Source organism: Haliotis asinina, chromosome 7 (assembly GCF_037392515.1).
Source record: "Haliotis asinina isolate JCU_RB_2024 chromosome 7, JCU_Hal_asi_v2, whole genome shotgun sequence".
Taxonomy (NCBI): Eukaryota; Metazoa; Mollusca; class Gastropoda; order Lepetellida; family Haliotidae; genus Haliotis; species Haliotis asinina.
Genome location: NC_090286.1, coordinates 15,087,870 through 15,112,072, shown reverse-complemented (window position 1 = coordinate 15,112,072; position 24,203 = coordinate 15,087,870). Strand labels below are relative to the sequence as shown.

The following is a 24,203-nucleotide window of genomic DNA, read 5'->3' as shown; positions in this document are numbered from 1 at the left end:
AAGGTGCCATGGTGTGATTATGTAGTGAAGTTGCTAACTGCCTGCACCAGGGTTTCCTCCACTAGCCATACTTTCTCTGGTCAGAGTAACACCACTGATCACCTGGAGCAGCACACTACAGCTCTACAATGCACAGTTACTGATGCTTTCAATGGATTATTTGACACAAGAACTAGAACACCACAGCAACAGAAGAAATGGCTTAAACAGACATTGTGTATTTGAAACAATGAACCTCTCCTTTTGTATGGGAGACATCTGTTCTTCACAATATATTCCCCATACCACAATAATGGCCCATAATGCATCATAAAAACTCATTTTTTCCTTTGAGCAAAAAAGCTTGAGGTTTATTGTGGCTTTGTGTCTGGCTGTGTTCTACTCAGGGACAAGATGAGGCCTCCATCTCTCCTTTCTGTGTCAAAAAGCAGACCTGACGTCAACACGAACATTACCGCTGTTGCCTCCCCTTCATCACATGAATTACAGCTGTCGTCTCCCCTTCATCACATGAACTACAGCTGTAACCTCTCTTTTATCATACACTATAGATGTAGCTTCCCCTTTATCACATGAACTACAGCTGTAGTCTCCTCTTCATCACATGAACTACAGCTGTAACCTCCAATTTATCATACACTACAGAAGTGGCCTTCCCTTCATCACATGAACTACAGCTGTAGTCTCCCCTTTATAACATGAACTAGAGCTGTAGACTCCCCTTTATCATACACTACAGATGTAGTCTCCCCTTTATCACATGAACTACAGCTGTAACCTCCCCTACATCATACACTACAGATGTAGTCTCCCTTTTCTCACATGAACTACAGCTGTAGTCTCCCCTTCATCAAAAGACTACTGCTGCAGCCTCTAATTTAATCACACAGATTTATAGCCACTCCTTCATCACACAGATTTCTGTTGTATCCTCATCTACATTTTTTAATCTGTTAGCCTTCCCTTCATCACATGAACTACACCTGTAGTCTCCCCTTCATCACATGAACTACAGCTGTAACCTCCCACTTATCATACACTACAGCTGTAGTCTCCCCTTCATCACATGAGCTACAGCTGTAACCTCCCATTTATCATACACTACAGATGTAACCTTCCCTTCATCACATGAACTACATCTGTAGTCTCCCCTACATCACATGAGCTACAGCTGTAACCTCCCATTTATCATACACTACACTGTAGTCTCCCCTTTATCACATGAACTACAGCTCTAACATCCCCTTTATCACATGAACTACAGCTGTAGTCTCCCTTTTATCACATGAACTACAGCTGTAACATTCCCTTTATCATACACTACAGATGTAGCCTCCCCCTTATCATACACTACACATGTAGTCTCCCCTTCATTACATGAACTACAGCTGTAACCTCCAATTTATCATACACTACAGATGTAGTCTCCCCTTTATCATCCACTACACATGTAGTCTCCCCTTCATCACATGAACAGCAGCTGTAGTCTCCCCTTCATCACATGAACTACAGCTGTAGTCTCCCCTTTATCACATGAACTACAGCTGTAACCTCCCCTTTATTATACACTACACATGTAGTCTCCCTCATATCACATGAACTACAGCTGTAGTCTCCCCTTCATCAAAAGACTACTGCTGCAGCCTCTAACTTCATCACACAGATTTATAGCCACCCCTTCATCACAGAGATTTCTGTTGTATCCTCACCTACATTTTTTAATTTGTTGGTGTCTTCAAGTTGTACCTTTTCAAATTTGAATTTATAGAAGAGAAAATAGTTTGAAGGCATTGCAGCTCACCTTCATATCTGTGCACACACACAGACTCACTAAATCTCAAGTCAGAATTCCATGAGCAAACTCTACTATTACTGTGAGCTGGTCTTGAAACAGTTCATGAAACTGTGGCAACATGATGAAGTATACCTTGCCTATTTAATAGCAACACATGCATAGATTGATGTTCAAATATCATGTACTCAAAGGGAATTTGCTGAGGGCATCTCACAAGCAGTAACTACTCAGGACTGTGCATTATAACCAATTTAACCTCATGTTCAGATTGTGATCATGTCTGTCCAATTACTGGTTTTGTAGATTTATAATCTTCATTTGTCCACTTCATTGACTTTTTTAGTGTCTGGAAATTGAGAATATTGTTACAATGGCCTACTATACTAAAGGAAAATTATTTTCCCAAAGTTTGTCATTTCAAAAGAATTTTTTTCTAAGGGGCTGTGAGCTTAGGAGTTTCACCAGATTAACCTAAAATTGGCCATCAGTAATTCTGCGACTATTGTTCCTGTATGCTCGCAATTAGCCAGCGTATTGGAAGACAATTGCTTTTATTACTGAGCATAGGGCACATGCATTATTACATCAATAAACTTGAACTTTAGATTTAAAAATAAAGTGAAAATAAGTTCATAACATGATATCAAATTAATACATATGGTCTCTACAATGAATCACTACAAGATGATAAGCTTAAATATGAGTGTTTTCTAGGAAGAATATTAAGGGAATGATCATGAAAATATGGGTATTTCTGTGGCTACACGTTACTTACTCATTTTGAAGGAAGTGGTATGTAATTGATATTTATATTGGAGTACAATAGAAGACAGATAATAGCCAAGTGAACATGACAAGGCAGCAAACAGATTTAACAATAGATGTAAACTGAATGGGATGGAAATATTGCCCCCAGATCAGACAACGGCACGTCAAAACAACAATCAGCAATTGTAGTAATTTAAAAACCTAAACAAAGACCTTCATGACCAGAGATAAACTATTCAAAGGATCGGCTAGCTCAGCAAAAGAGCTACAACAAGTGGCAATCAAATCTAAATAACTGTTTTCGCAGACAGATCTATAATTGATTTGTCTAACTGATATATTTGCTGCCTGGAGACTGCCGCAGGTAAGCCCTCCCTCTTTGCTTATTACATGTCCAAATGGATCAAATAATTACACTGTGATAATACGCCTCTGGTATGGCAGATAGCATGGCTATGAATTAGCCTCTGTCACAAATCTGTGCTGAAGACTGAGGTTTGTACTTATAGAGTTACTGTATACATCACAGTATTCTTGTGTTGCATACTGATAGCGTCAGTTAAGGGCTGATACTGCAATTGAATTATTCATTCCCCTGTCAATATTTGACTCTTTCTATTGTAGTAACACTGATCCAGGCTCAGGGAACATAGTGGATAATCAGTTGTGGCTGATACCATACATGCCCACAACACAGCTGCAGTCAGGTTAGTACTGAGAACACCAAATTGCTATGTTTGTAAACACATGAATCATTCACTTTGCATACTACGTTGAAGCATCTGTGTCAATTGTGACTGCTTATAATCCTTGTGTGGTGATGAAGGAGAGCAAGCACTGACCACAATAGAGCCCTGGAACACATAGTCACATACAAGGCACCTTGTTTTGTGGCTTTAATCTAGCACAATAGCATGGGCCACAAGATGTCACCTTGGGCAGTTATTTTCATGTCCTCACACAAGTCAGACAAGCAGGACAGAATGAGAAATTAAATGTCCTAGCTGACAAACTTTCTCGCCTTGTGTGTCATCTCTGCAACATAGCTGGGACATGAGGCATGGAGGATGGTACTGGGCTAGCCAGTATTTTTTATGCTGTGTATGTGTTCAATTCAGAGACCCATCAACCCTCATCACTTCAAATAGAATTTCTCATTAATTTTTTTATTTAAAAAATGGCATAGCAAAAATTTTGAGGGCATGGCCTTGTTTACAAACAGTCAATGAAAAAGACAATGAGGTGAGATGGAATGGGGTTGAACGTCATATTTACAAATATTTTGCTCATATGACGTCGAGCATGCATGTGTATGTATGGCTCCTTGTACTAGCCTAGACTTAAGATATTTCTATGGTGCTAGCTCACTGAGATACCATGTTACAGTTTAGCATGAATACCTCACTTAAACACATTATACTGTCTCCAAGCCAACAAGTCATTGTGAGTCATTAATGAGGGACACAACGGAAGGGACCAACTAGTATCATATGTTAACGTGTTTGGTATGACCCAGCCAAGGGTCTCTCCAGGTAGATGCTCTAACCATTACACCATGCAGAAGTCAAAAGACAACGTTAAAAAATATCAAAATTACCTCTCATACTGACTTCACTTAACATAGAGATCTACTCCCTGATTGCTAGTATGACAAAAACAAAGGTCAGAATTCCACACCTTATACCACAACTAACAATCCTATTCTTTCCGTGCAGTTGTAGCCAACTGGATGTCAAAGTCAAACACGTGGGTGAAGTATCATGGTGAGGTATCATACACTGATGACTGAACCAGATATTCTTGGCATGGCAGGTCTGTCATGAGGCAGCTAACTGAGAGAATCTGCTGCAGCTGATGGAGAAAGGGTACAGAGACTATCAGGCCACTTCCTCTGATACATAATTAGACCTGACATGATGTACCCACAAACATATCTCCTCCCCACTGTGCAGTACCTCCTGCTGCCCATAGAGCCATCACTATCTACTCATACGTCCAGCCATCACCAGCCACATACAAGTTCATCCATCTAGCTAAATACTGCCATGCACCTGCTCACATATATCTGAAAGCAAGTCAAATTTTCCACAATCTCTTAATTATGAATGTCACAAGTATTCCTTCCTGCTAGTGTTTAACCCTGCTGATATCACTATCAGATCAGTCTGTACACTTCCATCATTACTGGCCCAAACATTTGATGTGTCATAAAGCTGACACATACCACATATACCTTGAGAAAAAGTGTGCAAGGTATGTCTTGGTTGAAAGGGTGTAAGTCATGCCAAAATGGTATCAAGCTAACCCTGGCATGCCAGTTTATCTGTGAAGAAGCATAGACCAGTATATAAGCAGTGTCTGTCTGCACACTACACCACAGGCTGGCTGTTGGGACAGGCAGGCTTGTGACAGACAGGGCTGTTGGAAGAACAGGTAGGCATTACCATGATTACTGTTCCCCATGTCTTCAGCATGATAGTCTGTATCAAGATGGTAGACATTGTAATAGAAATACACATATGTTCTTAGTACCACAGTTGCTGGCTGCATCTTACATAATATTCTGTATACTTCAACCCTTGATAGTTTGCTAAATGTTACTAGAAATGTCTTTGAATTTCTTCCGGTGACATAGCGGATTCTTATGGTATAACAAAAAAGAGGTCAGAGGTGACAACTGCTCATAACAGCCACTTTCTATGGTACATCCAGTTGGGGCATAAACAAGTGAATAAAACAGGCACATAGACAATTGGTGAAGGTCACGGATTAAAATATTTTACAGCAATGAAGTGATCTGCAAATGCAGGTGTTTTTATATTGTCAGTGGTAACTCCTGAAATAAGGTACATCAATGAACACTCATGGTAAGGGTTAGGTTCTCTCTATCATATGCACAGATAAAAGTGTCTCACATTGCCCAGACTCAGCATTTACTGAGTCTTGTTGTGATGCTGCTGTCTGCTCAGCTGATTGGGCCTGCTGTATATAGCCTGTTAATATCCTCATGACTGGCCACCTATCATGTTGTCCATCTGTGTGTTGCACTAATGAATCCTTCATAGTAAATGAGAAAACACCAAAGGAAGGAGTACACTCTTGCAGCACCTCCATGGTCAGAATGTTCAACCCTTCAACAACAAAGCAGACCTTGCCTTTATAGCCTTGTAAACTTCATCAGTTTCATAGCCAGAGGAGGGAGATAATAGAGCTTATCTGTTCAGTGGTTTTAAGCCATCTCCATGGCCTTGCACAAGCCTACAGATGGTCTGTTCCTTGCTGGCAGATAATACACACAAGTTATTACCGTAATGAAAGCTGGCTTGGTGGCAGACACAGATGAAAGTTTATAGAGGACTAAAAGTCATAACCTATACAGCACCTAGCATTAACCATTTTAATATGGCTTGATAGGAAACTGAAGTCTTTGTGACAAGCTATTACAAGCACAATGGCCTTGTGCCTATCATTACTGCTCGAAAGCAATCAAGTGACATTAACTACAGAAGGCACTGGGTTAAATCAATGTAAACATTTCATTTTCCTTGCTAGTAGCAATGAGACACCAAATCTTCAATGTAACTATTCACATAATAAGTGGGTAACCTAGAGTCACTGCTTCCCATACACAACCACTGATGTTGCAGATAACGGACTAAGAATGGATTTTATAAATGGAATGGTACATCATCATTTAGCAGTCACACAGTGACTTAATGAACATAATTCTTAGACATGTCTCATGATTTGAACCAAGAAAGCCAGAAACTGAATTCATGTTAACCTGCATCTGGATTAATATCTGAGAAAACCTTAGGTGAGTTATTCACTATGTTCTGTGTCTTTGGCAAAAAGAGTGCCCAGACTGATTCAGTTGATGATGTACATACACCAAGTGGGCAGGTAGGGTGTGCCTTGCAGTGTTCACCAGGAGTGCCTCCTTGTGTGTCAGACTCAGGTCTCAGTTACACACAAAGCCCAGTTGCTTCCCACTGAATCAACACAAGAGAACCAACGCCACCATTTCATATGTATCTTGTTTTGATCACAGGAAGCTTCAGGGTGCAATCATGTGAGAATGAATTGTGTTGAAGCAAGCTACAGGAGAACTGCCAAAATAGAATTGCAGAAGCAATCATGGTGTATGAAATTTGTCACAGAACTGATGGGTGACCAAAACGTAGTGAAGAGACACAACAATTTATTCTTTATGATCACAAGTGACAAGGCATACTAGAGTTGTCTTCATATCCTGGACATTTATGTCTCCACAGGTAAATATTAAAAGAACTGTCCGTTTACTTTGATGGGCCAAGTTACTTATAGAAATACTCTTTCTTTTCACTGAGAGAATGTGCACATGTACATGGATGGTAACTCATTCATCAATATCTTTTGGATTACAAAAGGTTATAACTATTTAATAGGCAATCACAATTTTTATCTGTCATATATACATATATTTATAATTTGGAATCCAAAACATTCAAAGGCTACATGTTCAAACTGCAGTCGCCACAGTGAATATTGAAACGATACAGTGCCAATTATAGTAATGAAATTTTCTTGGAAATCAAAATCAGAAGCATATTATTATGAAACAGCTTAATATCTCAGTTCTCTCCCTTTTCATATCATCATTGATATTTTTTGTTTAGCTCTAACATCATGAAATAACTATTGTGTTGGTGTGGAGTTTAGCAGGACCAATTTGCATGGCAATCAATTAGTGTAATCCAGACAAGGAAATTTAGGCTGGGCTCCTTATCTAAATGCATTTGTGTCTGATTAATTCTTTTCATTTATGCAACTCACACTACACTGTCTAGGCTGACGACACATGATTCCATGGGAAAAATTAATCTTACACTTCATAAAACAAGAAAAACACAACAATAATGAATATTAGTTGGAACATTTGCAGCTGTTAAGCGATGGAAGAGCTGTATCCCCCTTTCGACATGTAACAAACACACTGCAGCTGTACATCTGTTCTGCAACACGACATAAAACTGAATAGAAACTGAAAGCCAGATAAAACAAGGGAAAATTAAATCAGTGTTGGCCTTGGCAATCCAAATGTGCAGTGTAATCTCAGCCTCCAGTGAGATTGTAGGGGTGATTCACTTACTTCCCCATTCACTCCAGCAACTGAGGCAGGAGTTACTTCCCTTACATTACAAATCATTCCATCAACTAATACTCGGATGGATAGTTCAACTCGCCACTTGAGCTCTTGTACATCACTGATAGTGAAAACAAGCATAACTGGTTACATCATTTTGTCTTCACAACACAGATAGAAAATGTTTTATGTAGAAAAGTTTACATGAAATTATATCCGGCACTGAAGATAGAAAGCAAGAAGACCAGAGGAGATGTAATACAAGTGTTCCAATATACACACCTGAACACAAGTTAAGCAACACCCCATATGTTTCGGAGTGATCACTTTTGAGATTGTGGGAAATTTTCATAGTGTTATAAACGAACAAACATATTTTTTACATAGCAGATATCTATGGCAAACTATGAAAAACTGGTTTTTATTAATTTTCAATGCGTACACTGAAGAAATGAAACTTTGCTGAATGGTATATTTCAACAGAAACATTAACACGATCAAACTATCCTCAGTACAGATAATTTAGGTAAGGCACTGACCAAATTAGGTGGTAGAAATGTTCATTGTCTGTTTAAAGTTGTTTTGAGTAAAGAAAACTTAATATCGGGTGCAGGATCCAAGGACATTGATGATGGCTCAGACCGTCCATCTCATACTCTGAACAATTCTTTGATTACATCTCTGAGGCAGCCTGTTCCATTCAGAATGAAGTGCAGCTTCTAGCTGAGTCTGATTCTGTACTGGTGGGTCAAGGTTCCTGATTGTCCCAGCCAAAATGTCCCAAACATGCTTCACTGGGTTCAGATCTGGACTATAAGCTGGACAAGGCAGAGTGGTGATCGCTTCTTGTCTCAAAACTTGGTTACTGATCTGGCTCTGTGTGGTCTAGTATTATTGTCCATGTAGACAGGTCCTGTGTGCAGAGGGTGATTATCAACATGAGAAATAACAAGTGGACGTAAGATAGCATCCTGACATGGTTGACCATTAAGGTTCCCTCTGACTGTCACAAGTGCCAATTTGCAGTCGTAGGATACAATAACCAAGATCATGACTGATCTCTCTCCACATGCTAGAGTTGTCTAGATATTTTTAGCAGCAAACCTCACGTTTTGTTGTTTCCAGACACGTATTCTATTATCTACCATCCACAAAAGCACCCTGCACCCATCTGACCAGTGGATCCGTCTCCACTGCACCAAATTCCAGTTGGATCTGACACGACACCAAGTCTAGCTTTCATTTATGCCCATGAGTTAGCTGAGGCCGTGTCATTGGTCTTCTGGCCTTGAAACCTGCTGCTCTGAGGCGCCATCTAACAGTCCTTGTAGAGTGTCTCTGATTAGTGTACCACTAGTCCCTAAATTGTGTTGAATTTGTGGAGGGGTTTCATCTAACGATCCTCATAAGCCTCTCTTACAAATGTTTTTTTTAGGTCTGCCAGATCTTTGGCTATCCCTCACATCATTCATTTGTCGATGTATGTCAATTAAATGGCTTATATTGAGTGGTGATGACTTGTTCTTCTACCAATAGCTCTCAAAGACATTCTGCTATCTGTAAGTCCAATAATCTGCCATCATTTGGCAGTAGACAGGTGATATCTTGCCATGAAAAAGTTTCAGTTACTTCTGATTTCAGAACACTGTGTACACTGCCACCAAAGTTTCCAACTGTTCACTTTTAATGGGCGACAGTGAACAGGGTTCAGCAAATGCACGTTTTACATGCTTGATGATCTTTATCTTGGAATTATAAATCTACAAAACACCATTGTTGCCAAACTCGCATATTTTTGAAAAACAAAAATCTGTCATACTAACAAAAAAAAAGAAATATGAATTTGGTGTTGCTTAATTTTTGTCTGGGTGTATATTTATTATGATTGTGTTGCTATTTACTACACTGGTTCCTCCAGAAACTTTGTGTTTTTATGGACTACAAAAACATCTATGAATTGAAATAGACAAGTAAGGACGCTACCTGTTTCCTAAAACATTTATTTATCATTTGGCTTGCACAAGAAAGTAGTGAGGAAAATATGCCTATAAACAAATGAGTACTTATAGCTTTCTTTCCCATAAACTCCATACAACTGCCTTTGTTGGGTTGTGTAGCCAAACTAGACTGGATGTCCATGATTGAGCTGTTTGAGCTGTAACACATACCTTGCTGGGATATAAAGCCACACCATTATGGGTGGCAGCTGTACAGATTAGAGCACAGTTATTATTCCATCATAAAACTACTGATGTGCAAAACTTTCACGTAATAACACCCATAAAACCTGGTGCTCACATGGCCAAAGCTAGATGTAAGAGCCATTTCTACTGCTGGTTTTGTCTTTCCAAACACATGTTCAGTTAGGACAATGACAGTTATGGCATGGTCATTAATGCATAACAAAGATGACTATCCGTAAAAGCTGTAGGCAACTGGCAGATTATTGTGTCCACATACTAGGACACTGAAAGTCAGTTTTAAACAAAGACACATAAAATGCATTCAACTTTTCCATCCAAGAGCAGGGGAAAGTGGCCTGCCAACAATGAAGCTACAAGTTACAGGATCATGATTACTGGAACACAAGCCTACAAAAGAGCTAAGACAGGGGACACACATGCTCTACAGAGTTACAAGACACAGATCAGAGTGAGGCCTCCTACCCTTCATACCTGACCACTTTCTCCCTAGCAGCATGGAACACAGATAGTTCATTGAATACCTCATACCTCATGAATATGTTGTCAACTCCATTTAACGTGTATTTTGGTGGTTTAATAACAAATGCATATTACATAAAGGATACTATACAACTACCCATGTAATACTATTTCTATTAAACAAGGTAATTAATGCTTTTGCTCACTTGATGCTAAACTTTAATTAGTGTAGTAAAAATGATAGTTAACAAAAAGCAAGTTAAGAATTTAGTTTATTACTCTCCAACACAAACTGATATAGACTGCCTACAATGTGATGACAAAAAGCTTTTTGTGAGTCAAGAAAGGTCTAACACCATTGTGACAGGTATTAGCATTGTGACGACATAACTGTAAACCAATAATATGTCTAGCTGTATTAAACTAGTGTAATACTGTGTACAAATATTACACCACAGTATCTTCCACAGGGGCATATAGACAACCTTCGCAACAATAGCAATCATTTTTCACCTATGTGGTAAAATAGCATATCCAGTGTCACATTTAGTTTCATTCCATTGATCTTGTCATTATTCCATTTCAAGGGTTCAACAATGATCAAATATACATATCAAATTTACGTATTTATTCCCCACCATGGAAAATACATTATTAAGACTAATTTGGTAAACATTCTCTGCAGATGCAGATGACAGCCACCTGATGTGGTGATATGAATAAACTAGACTCTAACATTCAATGTATAAGACCAGCAAAGGTGCTGTTATGGAACTGTATACAAAAGACTGAAACCTATGTATTGTTTAAACATAGAGAATATACTGGTTTTTATCTGCTTTTGAATACAAAGTTTCAGAACGTGTTCTGGCCCCATCATCAGGTAAACTCATGAATGTTTTGAATATTCTAAAAAAGCCAATCAAGCATCTATGTATTGTTTATTTTTAAAACTTGATAAAATACAAATGATAGTCCATCCTTGTCTAGTTGAAACTCTTGTAGCAAGTTTCAAGAAAAGAAAAATAACAATCAACATGTATTATCTCAGAACGAAGCAGTCTTGGATCTGTCACCTGACACTGTATGCACAAAAAGCTTTTGTTGAACAGAAGTGTCACTGCACAAACATACAACAGTGGGTAGTCAACAACCTTACCTGTCTTCATAGCTGTAGGAGTAGTCACCAAAATCTTGGGAGGCATCGTCTGGATCAACTTGGCTCACAACTGCAAAATAGGAAAGAAGGGTGATATCATTTCAGTGTCACTATACTTATACAACTTCCTTATTACAGGAAACTAGGTAGAGCATGGTTAGCCACAGATATGTGTCTGACAGTTTGGATGACAAGACTATTCAGTGTGAATCTAAAACCGAACATAGGCATGTTTATTGTCATGAATAAACACTACCATCAAAAATATTTTACAATTTTACCATTAATTCATAAAAAGTGTTGAAGTTCCCAAGTGTTTCATTCATCACTGAAAATCAACCTAAATCATATGTTAGTTGTCTTCCACAGTAAGGTTAGAACACATTCAGAGCACCTGGCCAAGTTTGATCCAAATAGAACATTTTCATCTATTTAAAATTTGGTGACTTTAATGAATGTTGATGTCAACAAATGACAAAACACATATACAATCTGCCTGCACACACTGCTTGGAGATGTTTCAGTACATAGTTATCTTCCTTCTTAGACATATTATGAGTAATATTATGACTGCCTACCTTGTGAAACTGTTTTGTTTTTGACACAACAGCATATAGGTAGATCAGTTGGTGTTACATGACAACTACCCTACCCCGGGTTAGTTAAGAGTTATTTAGCAGGCTTAGATTCCTAGATTCATCTGAAATTAAGCCTTATCCTGGACTCCATTTGGATTTTACATTTTCAAATAGTAGAAATGGATTTATAAATAAATCTACTAACTTTAGGCTACTGGATACATTATAATCTAATGCAAAATTGATAACACCCTGTCACGCCATCTCACTAGTCTTTTCCTTCAATATCTGAACCATGCTCACAATCATAAAAACCAACTGGATAAAAACTGTTCTTTGTTCTTCACATGGGGCAAAAGATGTGTGTACAACAAGCCAAGCTTCATGTGACATCCATTTACTTTCAAGTTGTATATTCCTGATCAAGTGCATGCCTGGCAGCCAGTTAGCCAGTCCCAGATGGGGATGATCCACTCTTCTGTCTTGCTCTTCAAAAATACTTCATCAAGCTACAGTGTTTATACCACTCACTCTTACACCATATGTTCTCTCCTTATCACAAAATCTGGATCTTTGCAAAATTGAACCTTCATTTCAGGAAGTAAGTTGTCTTCAAATATTCTGATATGATCCAGATTCAGAACGTTTCTATGGCAACATGTTTTTAGCAGGTTACATTAAAATGTATGGATCTGTTGGTGAGATAAGAGTCTCCATGAAAACCCCCATCCTGTCACTTGCCTCCTCCAATCTGAGCGTAAATTCAACATGGCTTATGCGCACCTTGCCTAGCCTTGTCATAAAGCCCCTGTTATCTACACATGGAGAGAGCAGCCTGATGAGTGGCTGGTGCCAAGTCTTTCATGTTGCCTCTGCTGCTGTGGTTTACATGCACACTCAGTAGGCTGTTCCACATTCCCAGTCATAAACTGCAATGGTTAGCTAATGTGGCATATGATGTTCATACATCTACAAGGGGTGCTGTGTGCCTCTTAATCAACATGTACAGATATGTGCCTGACTGGTGTTTGTTTGATCTGATATGGATGAACACTAACCATGACTGATAACAGAAATGTGCTGCTACTTTTTATGGCTATTTGCCTCATAAAATATATGTCATTATCATTTGAGTATTATTGGAGCAAATATTGGTGTGTTGTGTTTGTGTTGGATACCTGAAAACTCCAGATGATGTTTATCTCTGTAACAACATCCACACCACAGATCTGCCAGGCATAAGACCGCCACTGCGTATAGCTTCATATATGGTTTATTCATCATCTTCTTGGACAGACTTACACTAAGTTCACCTTACTTCACATATCTGCTGACCACCCTAACCAGCTCCCAGGAATCATTGCAATCACTATCCAGTATGTCCAGAATTGCCAGAACAAAATAATGAGGCCACAAGTCTCACACTCAGGGCTGCTGAGATATGAATTTCTGATATCATGCAATCCACATGCATGCAGCCATGGAAGAAACCAGGAAAGCAGACACATATAAAACTCTGAACAGAGATGTTAATGAGAGGAGGTGCAGACAGAAACAGGGCATTTGATGATGGCTCATGATAAACATGCTGGTAAGGAGAAGAATATGGAATGTTACAACTTGCAGAAGCATCTTATGTTTTCATTACAACATGACCATTCTAGGCAGGTAGTTGGTTCCACTGATTCTTTCCTCATTACTGAAATACATGTCTGTCAGTTTCATATATTTGCATGTTTTCAAACCGATTTTTATTGAGAATAAGATTTATTTACATACTGCCATGGTAACCTGTCGAAATACCTCCAGAAATATTTTCATAAAATGACATTAATGAAACTATAAGTAAAAACCGTTAACTTTATGCTTGTAACAATGAGATATGAAGTTGTTGACATGTTGTGAGCCGTATTGTCTATGGTCTCGTGTTAATCCAAAAACAGAGTTCCAGGTGAGGGAGCAAGCATGCAAAGGGAAGTACCCTCATTCCCCGAGAGGTCACAATTAGTGGATACCCTCAGCTGCCAGCATAGCCAATCTACAGCCCACATGTAGCAGACCTGATCACCCAGGAAAGTAAGACTTCTCTATAATTAACATCACTGGCAGTGAACCATAGCCAGCACCCTCATTGATGACACTGCAAAAACTTCACCAAAGACTTTTTTGTAAGTGAATGTCAGAATCTGATTAAAGAGTTGAAAAAGATTCCTTTGCCAGCATCAGTATGTTGAGAGGCAGCAGAGATATAATGACAAGGAAACACAGGAGATTGATTGTGGCTGTAAACAGCAACAATAGGAGGCCCTTGCTGTTGGTCATTTACCCCTTAGACATTCATCACCAAGCCTGTCTGACACAACCTGGGTATTTACAGAACATCATCTAAATGAATACAGGCTCACATAGGTTTTTACAATGTTCTGCTGCTTGAACTAAGCGAGGCACAAAATTAAAACACTTAAGCTTCTCATTAGCCCCCAAGCAAAGCCTTTTTACCTCCATACCCTTTTCACTTGTCAGCAAGGTTATATAGACACTGATGGGTCATCATACTCCTGCATCATGAGTGTGAAATATATCTTTCATAAAGCCAAACCCAATCATGGTTGTAAAAAAGTCATGTCCAGCCAGCAATGAAATCTGGGAGGAAAATATTTAAAGACATTATTGTATGGTGTAACAAATGATTTCATCCACTGTACGTTGGTTCGTTTACCACTTCCTTACAGACAACATAGCCAGCTTTACAGCATAGCATGGTTGTGTTCTAACATGGTAACATGAGCCATATTATTCCTTTACATTTGCCTGTACCGCTTGCCTACTCCACCCCCTACAGAGACAAGCTGGCACTGCGGCTGTAGCGCTTCCCCTACCACAGGGGACCAACCCACACACCCTTGCCTTAGCCCCACAGCATCCAGTCTAGTTGTTATTTGCTACTACTGCACAAAGGACTCCTGGGACCACTTGCACAAAGCGATTTTAGCGCTACAACTATCTTAAGCCTATGTTGGAGAATGGGAGTTACAATCATTGTAGTTCTAAGATTGCTTTGTGCAAGTGGGCCCAGAGGTGTTAACTGTACGCCAGCATTACTGAAAGGATTAACACGGGTTCTTTCAAAATACTAGCACAAACATCTTGCTCTGGCTCATGGCATCATAAGTCCTTCATGGGGAACAAGCCCCCTGAAGAAAAAGAATGCAGAGGGATACAGGAAAAAATCTGGGTTTCAACAGGCAATAATTCAGTGGAATTCCCAGACTGGATTGGACAAAGATATGATGCACTGAGCTAATATTAAGACTTTTATGAAACTGTTAACTGTCAGTGTACTTGCTTATACCTGTTTTACTCAAACGTGTAGGCAGAAAGTCTGGAACAAGGAAGAGAAAACAATAACTTTACTTCTGTTTTCATATGAGTTTCCCATTTCCTCTGTTTTATTGCAACCATTTATTGCAAGGTTTCTGATGTGAGTAGACAAATGGTGAGCACAGCTGGTTAGCCAACAAACTGACACAAATCCCAATATATCACATGTCATTTTTCCCTCCTCAGTACATAGCTGGCATGTAAGACTGTACTACTGTAGGAACAAGAATCAAGGCACCTTGCACAGCAGAGGTCACTCTGACACTGATTACTGCTCAAATCTATTAACATGCCTCAAGTTATATCTTTCCTTACAACCCTCCAAGCAAGTATGGGAGATGTATATAGATTATCCAATATGTTTATTTGACAGTTTTAGTGTTTTCCTCAGTACGGAGCAAGCTTGTGCTGAGCTGATGGGTTCCACATGGTTGGGTCACAGTAAACAAACATACACTGGCCCCATGGTATTCCCATACCAGACATTTAACAGGTTTTCATAAGCTTAATCCTCTTAGTGCAGCAGTGTTTTCAGAGTAAATACTTGAAGGTAATGGAAGTTCATGCTCAGCTGGCTACCTTACACCTAAATCAGCTAATTCTACATTGTCCATTGATAAATACTAGTGACATATACAATACTAGTCTCTGTAAAGTAGATAACCAGTCCTTTGTTCTATGGCAATCTTTCTTTACAGGAAACAACCAATGTGTCATTTGACTGCATCTCTCTGGGTATATGAGATTGAGACATTTGTTTTGCCTGTATGTATGATGAGTCTGAACAAATATGTACATGTAACACAGGATGGACAGGGTAACAGCAGTGGCCAGCTCCTGTCTAATATATCCCAAAGTCCAGCTCAAACTCAGTATACAGTCCTCTGAGAAAAATCCCAGTAACATTCTGTCTACAGGTCCTGTGTGAACAAATACACACAGACAAGATACTGGCTTGTGGTAGTATTCTAATCAACACAAATCCCTTGAAGTATGCATATCAAGAAATGACTGACATTTTGCTGAATAATCACGTCTACAAAGATTGCTCTTGATTAAATATTAAAAAATTAAGATACAGTTTGTAAACAAGTTGTGTGTGATACATGTAGTCTCTAGACGTCGCTGACTTCCTTCTGTTTGATATGACGATGATTACGTGGTGACGACACACTGCTTTTGTTATAAGTAGCCCAAGAAAGTAAGTAACTATGTAACTAGTCTTAACATACACTGGTCATCTTTTCAAATGTGAGATGAAACTTTACCTACATTTGCACAGACGTATTAATAGCTATATACTAAAAATACTGAGAAATAATACATGACTCTTACTTAAGGTACTATTGAAACACCTTCTATGGCAATAGAAGCGCAAAGTAATATTAATACCTTTGGATACATCAACTGTCAAACGTATCTAAATAATAGCCAAGGATGTAGCCTTGATTACCAATATACCCTGTCCTGTCTATTAAACACCAGATGTCAGGTCATGTGATAAACTGTGACAAGATTTCCATCCTTGCTACCTCTACTTGAAGCCAGCTGCACACAGATGGATTTACTCTTGATAATATGGGAGCAGGGATTCCTTGACACAGTGCGTGCTGTAGGGACAGTGATTCCTTGACACAGTGCGTGCTGTAGGGACAGGGATTCCTTGACACAGTGCTGTAGGGACAGGGATTCTTTGACACAGTGCTGTAGGGACAGGGATTCCTTGACACGGTGCTGTAGGGACAGGGATTCTTTGACATAGTGCTGTAGGGACAGGGATTCTTTGACACACCACTGAGAGGGAAAGGATTCTTTGACAAACCACTGAAAAAAAATTCTTTGACACATCACTGAGAGGGAAGGGATTCTTTGATACACCACTGTGGAGGTGGATGATTCCTTTACAGACCACTAGGGGAGAGTGGATTCCTTGACACACCAATGAGGGACAGGGGAGTCTTTGAGTGGTGGATGAGTGTAAGTGTCCCTTTCATGGCCATGTACTCAGCATCTCATAATTCCTGTTACATTATGCTGTACCTAAGAGGTCTTAGTCTTTGATAGTTATAGGATAGGCACCAGCACACTTAAGGATTTTTCCAATGTACTTCATTTATATGTAGTTATGGTCACTTCAATACAAACATAATACAGAGGATCAATATCACCATTTATCTTTCACTGTTTACCAAACAGGTTTTACCAAGTCAATCTCTGGACAAACACTGGGTTCTCAGAACACTATTCTAGAGGTACATGCACACATGATTGACTAGCAATGCCAGACAATTCCATTCTGACACACTGGTAAAAAAACAACTCCTAAATGCACCAGTACTTGAATTACTCTTGTAACAAAACAAGATCAAGAAAGGTGACAAGTAAATTGTATAGACTTGACATCTTTGACTTAGTAAACTGAATTGTAAAAGAGTAGACAGCAGTTGGTGAGGTAGATAATCTCTTCATTATTGGGCTGGTAAAAGAGTCATTACTGCCAAACTGGCTTTCTCAATTTCATGGGTAATTTGAACAAATCAGTCTGTTCTTCTCCTAGATCTATCATCCTCTGGGCTGTCTCCACTGGAGGGAATAGCAGAGCCATTTCCAAGTCTGTGGCTAAGCACATAGATGTAAACTTGATAAAGATGCCTCCTCTCTGTGTGGGGTGTTCCAAACAAGCCATGCCAGTTGCAAGGATAAGACCTCACACTCTCTCCATTATCTCCACAACTACAAGCAGCACCTTTGTCATTGCCTTTGCCTTTCCTTATTGATGGAAATACTTGCTGATAAACAATATGGTTATTATGACCAATAGGTATAATCACAAAAATGGTATGTGCTCTTGGGCCGACATTGTTTCATATGCACTGGGTATGTTGTCGCCTGGATATCATTGTTGACATCATTCAAATGTTATTGTGAACCTCAGAAACGTGATCTGACTAGGAACTGTTACACATGATGACTGTTCACATGAAATGATGGTTATTGTTTTCAGACTAAACTCAGTCTTGCTTAGGAAATCTGACATTTTGTATAATCATGGTGGTGCAATGCTGGTGCAATAATCTCTAGTTTGAACACTGAAGTCAAAGTGTGAAGTGAATAATAAGAACGCTGCTGTTCAGTGGCTGTGCCATTATGTGCACAAAAGGTAACTGGGATGGAAAATCAATACATTTCATAACCTATATATAGTACAATACCAACAGCTAGTTAATCTGCCATCTTCTCAACTACAAATAAAACAGCTGAAACTGTTTACCATGTCATTCAATAACAAAAGTAATTTGGAGGTAATAAATCAAGCAAAATGGTGAATTTTTTTCCATTTCATGTCTATGCTTGCATTGGTGGTGTTGTTACAGTCTAACATTGCTGCCTGTACACCACACTTCATATCCACTTGTCAATCGACAAGTACTCACATGGTCAGAAACATGTCAGTGGCATACATACATCCTTCAGTATTAGATTTGTTCAAGTCATCTAAGAGTCTGCAAATGCCTGTTCTCAGTGGTCACACATGGTGAAGTCCTGTTGAATGTGGCATTTGAGAGGTGGCAATATGAAAGTTGGAAGACATTACCCTCTGGGAATTCACTGGGTATGATGCCGTATGTCCTGCTCACAAGGGAGCCAAGAATGTTATAAACATGTAAAAAATCCCTCAAGGGAAATATCTTGTTAGCAATGCATGCCAACATACCCAGAAGCTCTATACCTTCCTTAGCTTGCAATCCTTAAGTAATTCAACATTTCAGTTTTCTGTGATAAGAAGTGATAATGTGAAAATTGACATAGACAGCTTGCCTGCTTGTGGTTCCATTATGTGTGTGTGTGTGTACACCAAACAGATCTTCTTCTCAATCACTTACAGCGTACTAACATACACAACTCAATCCTTACAAAACACAGAGAAATCTGATTCAATAAACACTATGACGCTATGACATTTCTGTCAGCAGATGAAACAGGAATTTCCTCTATTGACTTCATCCTGGTCTGGCATTTAGCCTAGAACTGCTGTATGCCAAGGTGCTGTAGTACATGCACCATGCAGTTGTAATAAAGTTGGTGAGAGGTCAGGGTGTGGCTGGCAAAGTAAAGCAGAGGAATGACCTATATAGACATCTTGACCAGGCCCAGCCAGAACTGTTGGTCATCACCATTGTGCTGGTGTATCACACATATAGACAGTCAGGTTGAATAACTGTAATTTCTCATGTTGCATAATGAAGGATGTTTCTTTGTTGTGGGTCATTAGATAGCCAGGCTAATGGTGTGCAGGCACAAAGAGATAGCAAGTGGACACTGGATGCTCTCCAGCTACAAGAAAGCTATTGTGACTAATCTCATTCAGTTGTGGTCACTGCAGTCAATTAGTTGATAATGGCCATGTAATTGTTGATTGTGTTCAGTGTGACCTGCAAGATGGCTCTGTGAAGGTAGGTGGCACCTTCACACTCACACAAAGCCCCAGCAGGACAACAGGGAGGATAAACACATCAAACAACACTGATTACTACACCTCTTATGTAAATTCTAGCACTGCATTCAACCAGCTGGTATCAGAAGGCTTAAGACACTTTGTGAGTTTAGCAGCAACTTATGTTAATAGTGTGATAAAGTTCGCTATGCCAAAATGAAAAAAAAAATACAAACAAAACTCACACACAAAAAGAAATAATATTTATGAGTACAGTCTCATACAAATACCAGTGATGTCTACAAGCCATGTCCCTCATATGCAATCATTAAAGTCACCAACCACAACTGTCAAATTTCATGGCAGCAGAAAAAGGGTGCAAAAAGTGCAGTGAACATAAGTGGTGGCACATGTATAGGCACTTCTCACCCAGGAAGTGCAGGTAAATAGGCATGGAGAAGAGGCATAAATACAGTTAGTAACATGCCATTAAAGTAGTAAATATGAGAGACGCCAGAATGTAAACAAGACGGCATCCCAGTAGTAAATCAAAGCAACTGAGGATGTCCCAGGGAGAAGATCAGTGCTTTCTGCTGTACGAAGGGGGCTTCTGCTGCTGCTGTATGTCCACTTAGCACCATAACATCCTGTCTTCTCCACCCTAACCTGCCATCTCTCTTCATTCCCTTCCATGCTTGGCCAGTGTCAGACTTTCAGACCAACACTTAATGACTACTCATCTCATACAGTAGGATTTCAGTACATTTAAAGATAACAATCACCATGTCAGGTTGCAAGTACCATGAAAGAAGAATGTGATGAGTTGTGAAAACATATTTCAACTCACTCTGGTATTATGATTACTCCCAGTTGACAGAAATCAACACACATGCTTGATTTGGAAGCAAACCATTCAGATCTTGAAAATTTCTCAAGCAACAGTATCAAAAGTGGTCATATTTTGCGTTCACTCAGCATTAATGATCTTTGTGACTATCAGTATTACACTAGTCTACTACCCATGAGACATCATTTTGTTAACATTTAAAACTTCTTTATTAGTACTCACCAGGCATTATGAAGATGAATGTCCAAAATGTAACTCCACCTAGTGAAAACATAAGGCCAGAATTCTTCACAAATAATCCAGCATTTCCTATACTCCTGAATACAGTGGCTTGTAATACACTAGTATCCAGGTTTCTTCCAGTACATGGGCTACCTGACCACCACCAAGTCAACCTTTACAACTAACACCTGGGTTCCTCCTCCTCCTCCCAATGCTGGCTGCAGACCAACAGTAATTGGGGGCCAGTCACTTCCTATTGCCCTCGACCCCTCCTGTTACAAAACACTGTGGCCGTTACCAACACCTCCTGATGTGTTTAATTGATTGGAGTAACATGGGAGGCCATTAGACATGGAGCATGCAGGGTGTTTCTGCTACGGTAGGGGTCAAGAAGAGGGAGAGATGGAAGGAGAGTTGTGAAAGTCTGGCAAGGGGGGTCCCTGGTTACAACTGGTGTCATGTTCCACTTCACTGGCCTGTCCACTGCCTACCAACTGTTATGTCACATATCTGACCTCATTACCAACCTGCTAAATGTTTGTTAAGATATTCTAAGTCATAGCAGTTAGAACGGGAGTTCAGCAGATTATCTTCCACGTTATCTGGATTCAGTTATATCACCATGTTATACAGCCACATAATCCTTCTTTACTTTATGGTATATGTCTAGTGAAACACATTGAATAACTGGTTTCAAGCCTTAGAACTGTCTGCTGAGAGATCAACATGTACACATGCGCTTAATAACATTCTGTCATATCAAAATACAAAGATTTGTAATCTGAAATATTTATGGAGAACAATTCTCTTTAATTTTCATCAGATATATCTCAACACAAATTGATCGGCCATTCAATGCTTTACCCCTGGTGTGCAGCATACAATCAGGAACAGACATCTAGAATAAATGTGAATGGACATAGCCTATTTCTAACTCTTAAGCTAACTCATACATACAGCAGAATTGAGCTGCTCATAGTTCTCAGAAAAACAGAGAGAGAAGCTTCTGTTGTGAAGATGGAAAGCACATTTACCACACACAGACTGGGTCAGCATGAACCAACAGCAAGCCCTTGGATGCCAGAATTTATTACTTAAATACATTACCCAGGGTACCTGTAATACTCCAATGTTGATAGACCTCTACAGTATGTACACATATGTCATGACACACTCCAGCATGTGCCTGCTAAGGGTTTCTGTATGATGGAAAACAGATCCCAGTTTGAAAATCTTGTCACTTTCACACACATGCGCTTTCAATCAAAACCAGGAATCATTTTACTTCTTCAACATGAAATCTCCCATACTAATCAACAAATTTTACCCTGTTGTTTTTATTCCCTACATTCTAAACTGTTTAGGGGAACAGTTTCCTTTTCACCTAGTGGACTATCTCTTGAACTTGATCCCTCAACAAAACCCCTGTGCTGACAAGTACACTGTTGACATGGCACACCCTGATTCTGCTAGGTGTATCACAGCAGTTAAGGCAACAACATTAGTCCTAATGAGCAGCCAAGCTTGAACAAACTTCTTCCATCTTCCCATCTTATAGTTACAGAAGGGATACCAAACTAATTCTTTGGGATAATATTTTTTATTGTCTTAGCAACACAACTGCTATTATAGGGCCTGCAAGTAGGTCACGTTGCTTCGCAAGACCTTAGTACATGCGGTGACAAAATGTTTCATACCTTTTTGATTGGTCTCATGGTGGTCAATTGACAGTTAGGAACCAATAATCCTTGCATGAATACAATTTTTTTACCTAACCATCCTTAACTATTACGACTGTCAACAACTGTGCCAGTCAAGCAATGCTGTACACTTGCTTTGGTCTGTTGCACAATTTGGAACCAGAACTGGTTCTTGAATATACACTTGTCACTGGAAACCTCATACCAGAAATAAGCTGGGCCCTATCTCGCATATTGCAAGTTGGTGGGTGTGAAGGGAGCTGGAAAACCTGCTTAGTACTGGAAGATTCGCCCTTCAAGACAAACAGGCCATATTAATTTAAATAACAGTTACACAACTAATTCTTATGTGCAGTGTTTTTCTCCATGTTTAGTCTACACCACGAACTAGGATAAATTCAATGAAATTATAGTAAATCTCAGATATTTTCTGTGTACATGTACCCTTGAAGATTCAGGCTAGGGTTTGAATGTTGGTTGGTATTTCCCTTGAAGCTGGGGCTCTTTCATCTATGTAAACCATGATAGAACTCCCAGATCCTGGTGTAAATACCCATCGATTCAGTGCAGCCTTCATACACTCAGTTTACATATATCATAATCAAAGGAGGATGGGGTGCTTTACCAAGTCATAACCATTTTCCTGCCATTAAAGTCCTACATAAGGCACATATCAGTTTTTGACATAAAGCTAAACAGGACCACTTAAGCTCTATTAAGCCCTGCAAGGAAACAGCTCAGTGTATTGACATTTCTTTCAGACAACATGTCCTCTACGACAATCACTTCTCATTAACTTTCCGTCTGCTGCAAATTATGTGAGAACTGTTTCAATTTAGACTAAATATTAAATTGACTTAAAAATGGCATGTTGAAGTGATGCTTGATAGCAGGGATACTTACTCACATACGGGTTGCAGCAGGAGCTTAAGGGACTAAGATAAGATGGTGGCAAGTTTCCTAGACGTTTGATAACATAGCAAGGATTGATATGGAATTACTCCATGGAGATAATACCAGGACAGGGTACATCAAAGGATGGGGCATTCTTCCTCCATGTATATGTGTGTAGGATTTTTCTATGAAAACACAAAGACAACAAAGACAACTGTATCTTATCAGTGAGTACCACCAACCTAGACCAAGCATCAATATGATCTTCATAGTAAATATTCCAACATCATACTGACACTGTATTTTTGACCATGCGGCAAAGAGTCACATTTACTTCTCAAATTAACATTATCAAGAATCATATATATTTGGTTTGACAAGCTATTATATGGACCCCATCTCTCACATAAATAATTCTTTTGAAGCAGTATAGGAAATTGTTATGTCTGTTCCCTTGCTACATTACAAAATGAAACTAAACCATTTGTACTAATGCATCACATTCATACTCCGTGTGTATCACACCAGTACAGTTGCCTGCCATAGTTTGCTTATAAAAATAAGGGTAAACAATAAAATGCCTCCAGCCTCAAACCATTTACACAATTTGAATGTGATTCCAATAGTTTGTTACAG

The 24,203-nt window shown here is 39.3% G+C and overlaps 1 protein-coding gene across 1 annotated transcript in view; it reads right to left on the bottom strand.

The window, feature by feature from the left end:
- Nucleotides 1–24,203, bottom strand: part of LOC137291422 (inactive tyrosine-protein kinase transmembrane receptor ROR1-like) — a 160,076-nt gene that overhangs the window by 56,700 nt on the left and 79,173 nt on the right. Inside the window, exon 3 of the mRNA XM_067822755.1 lies at nucleotides 11,511–11,580. Coding sequence (XP_067678856.1) covers nucleotides 11,511–11,580 — 70 coding nt within the window. The remainder of the gene's footprint in view (nucleotides 1–11,510; nucleotides 11,581–24,203) is intronic.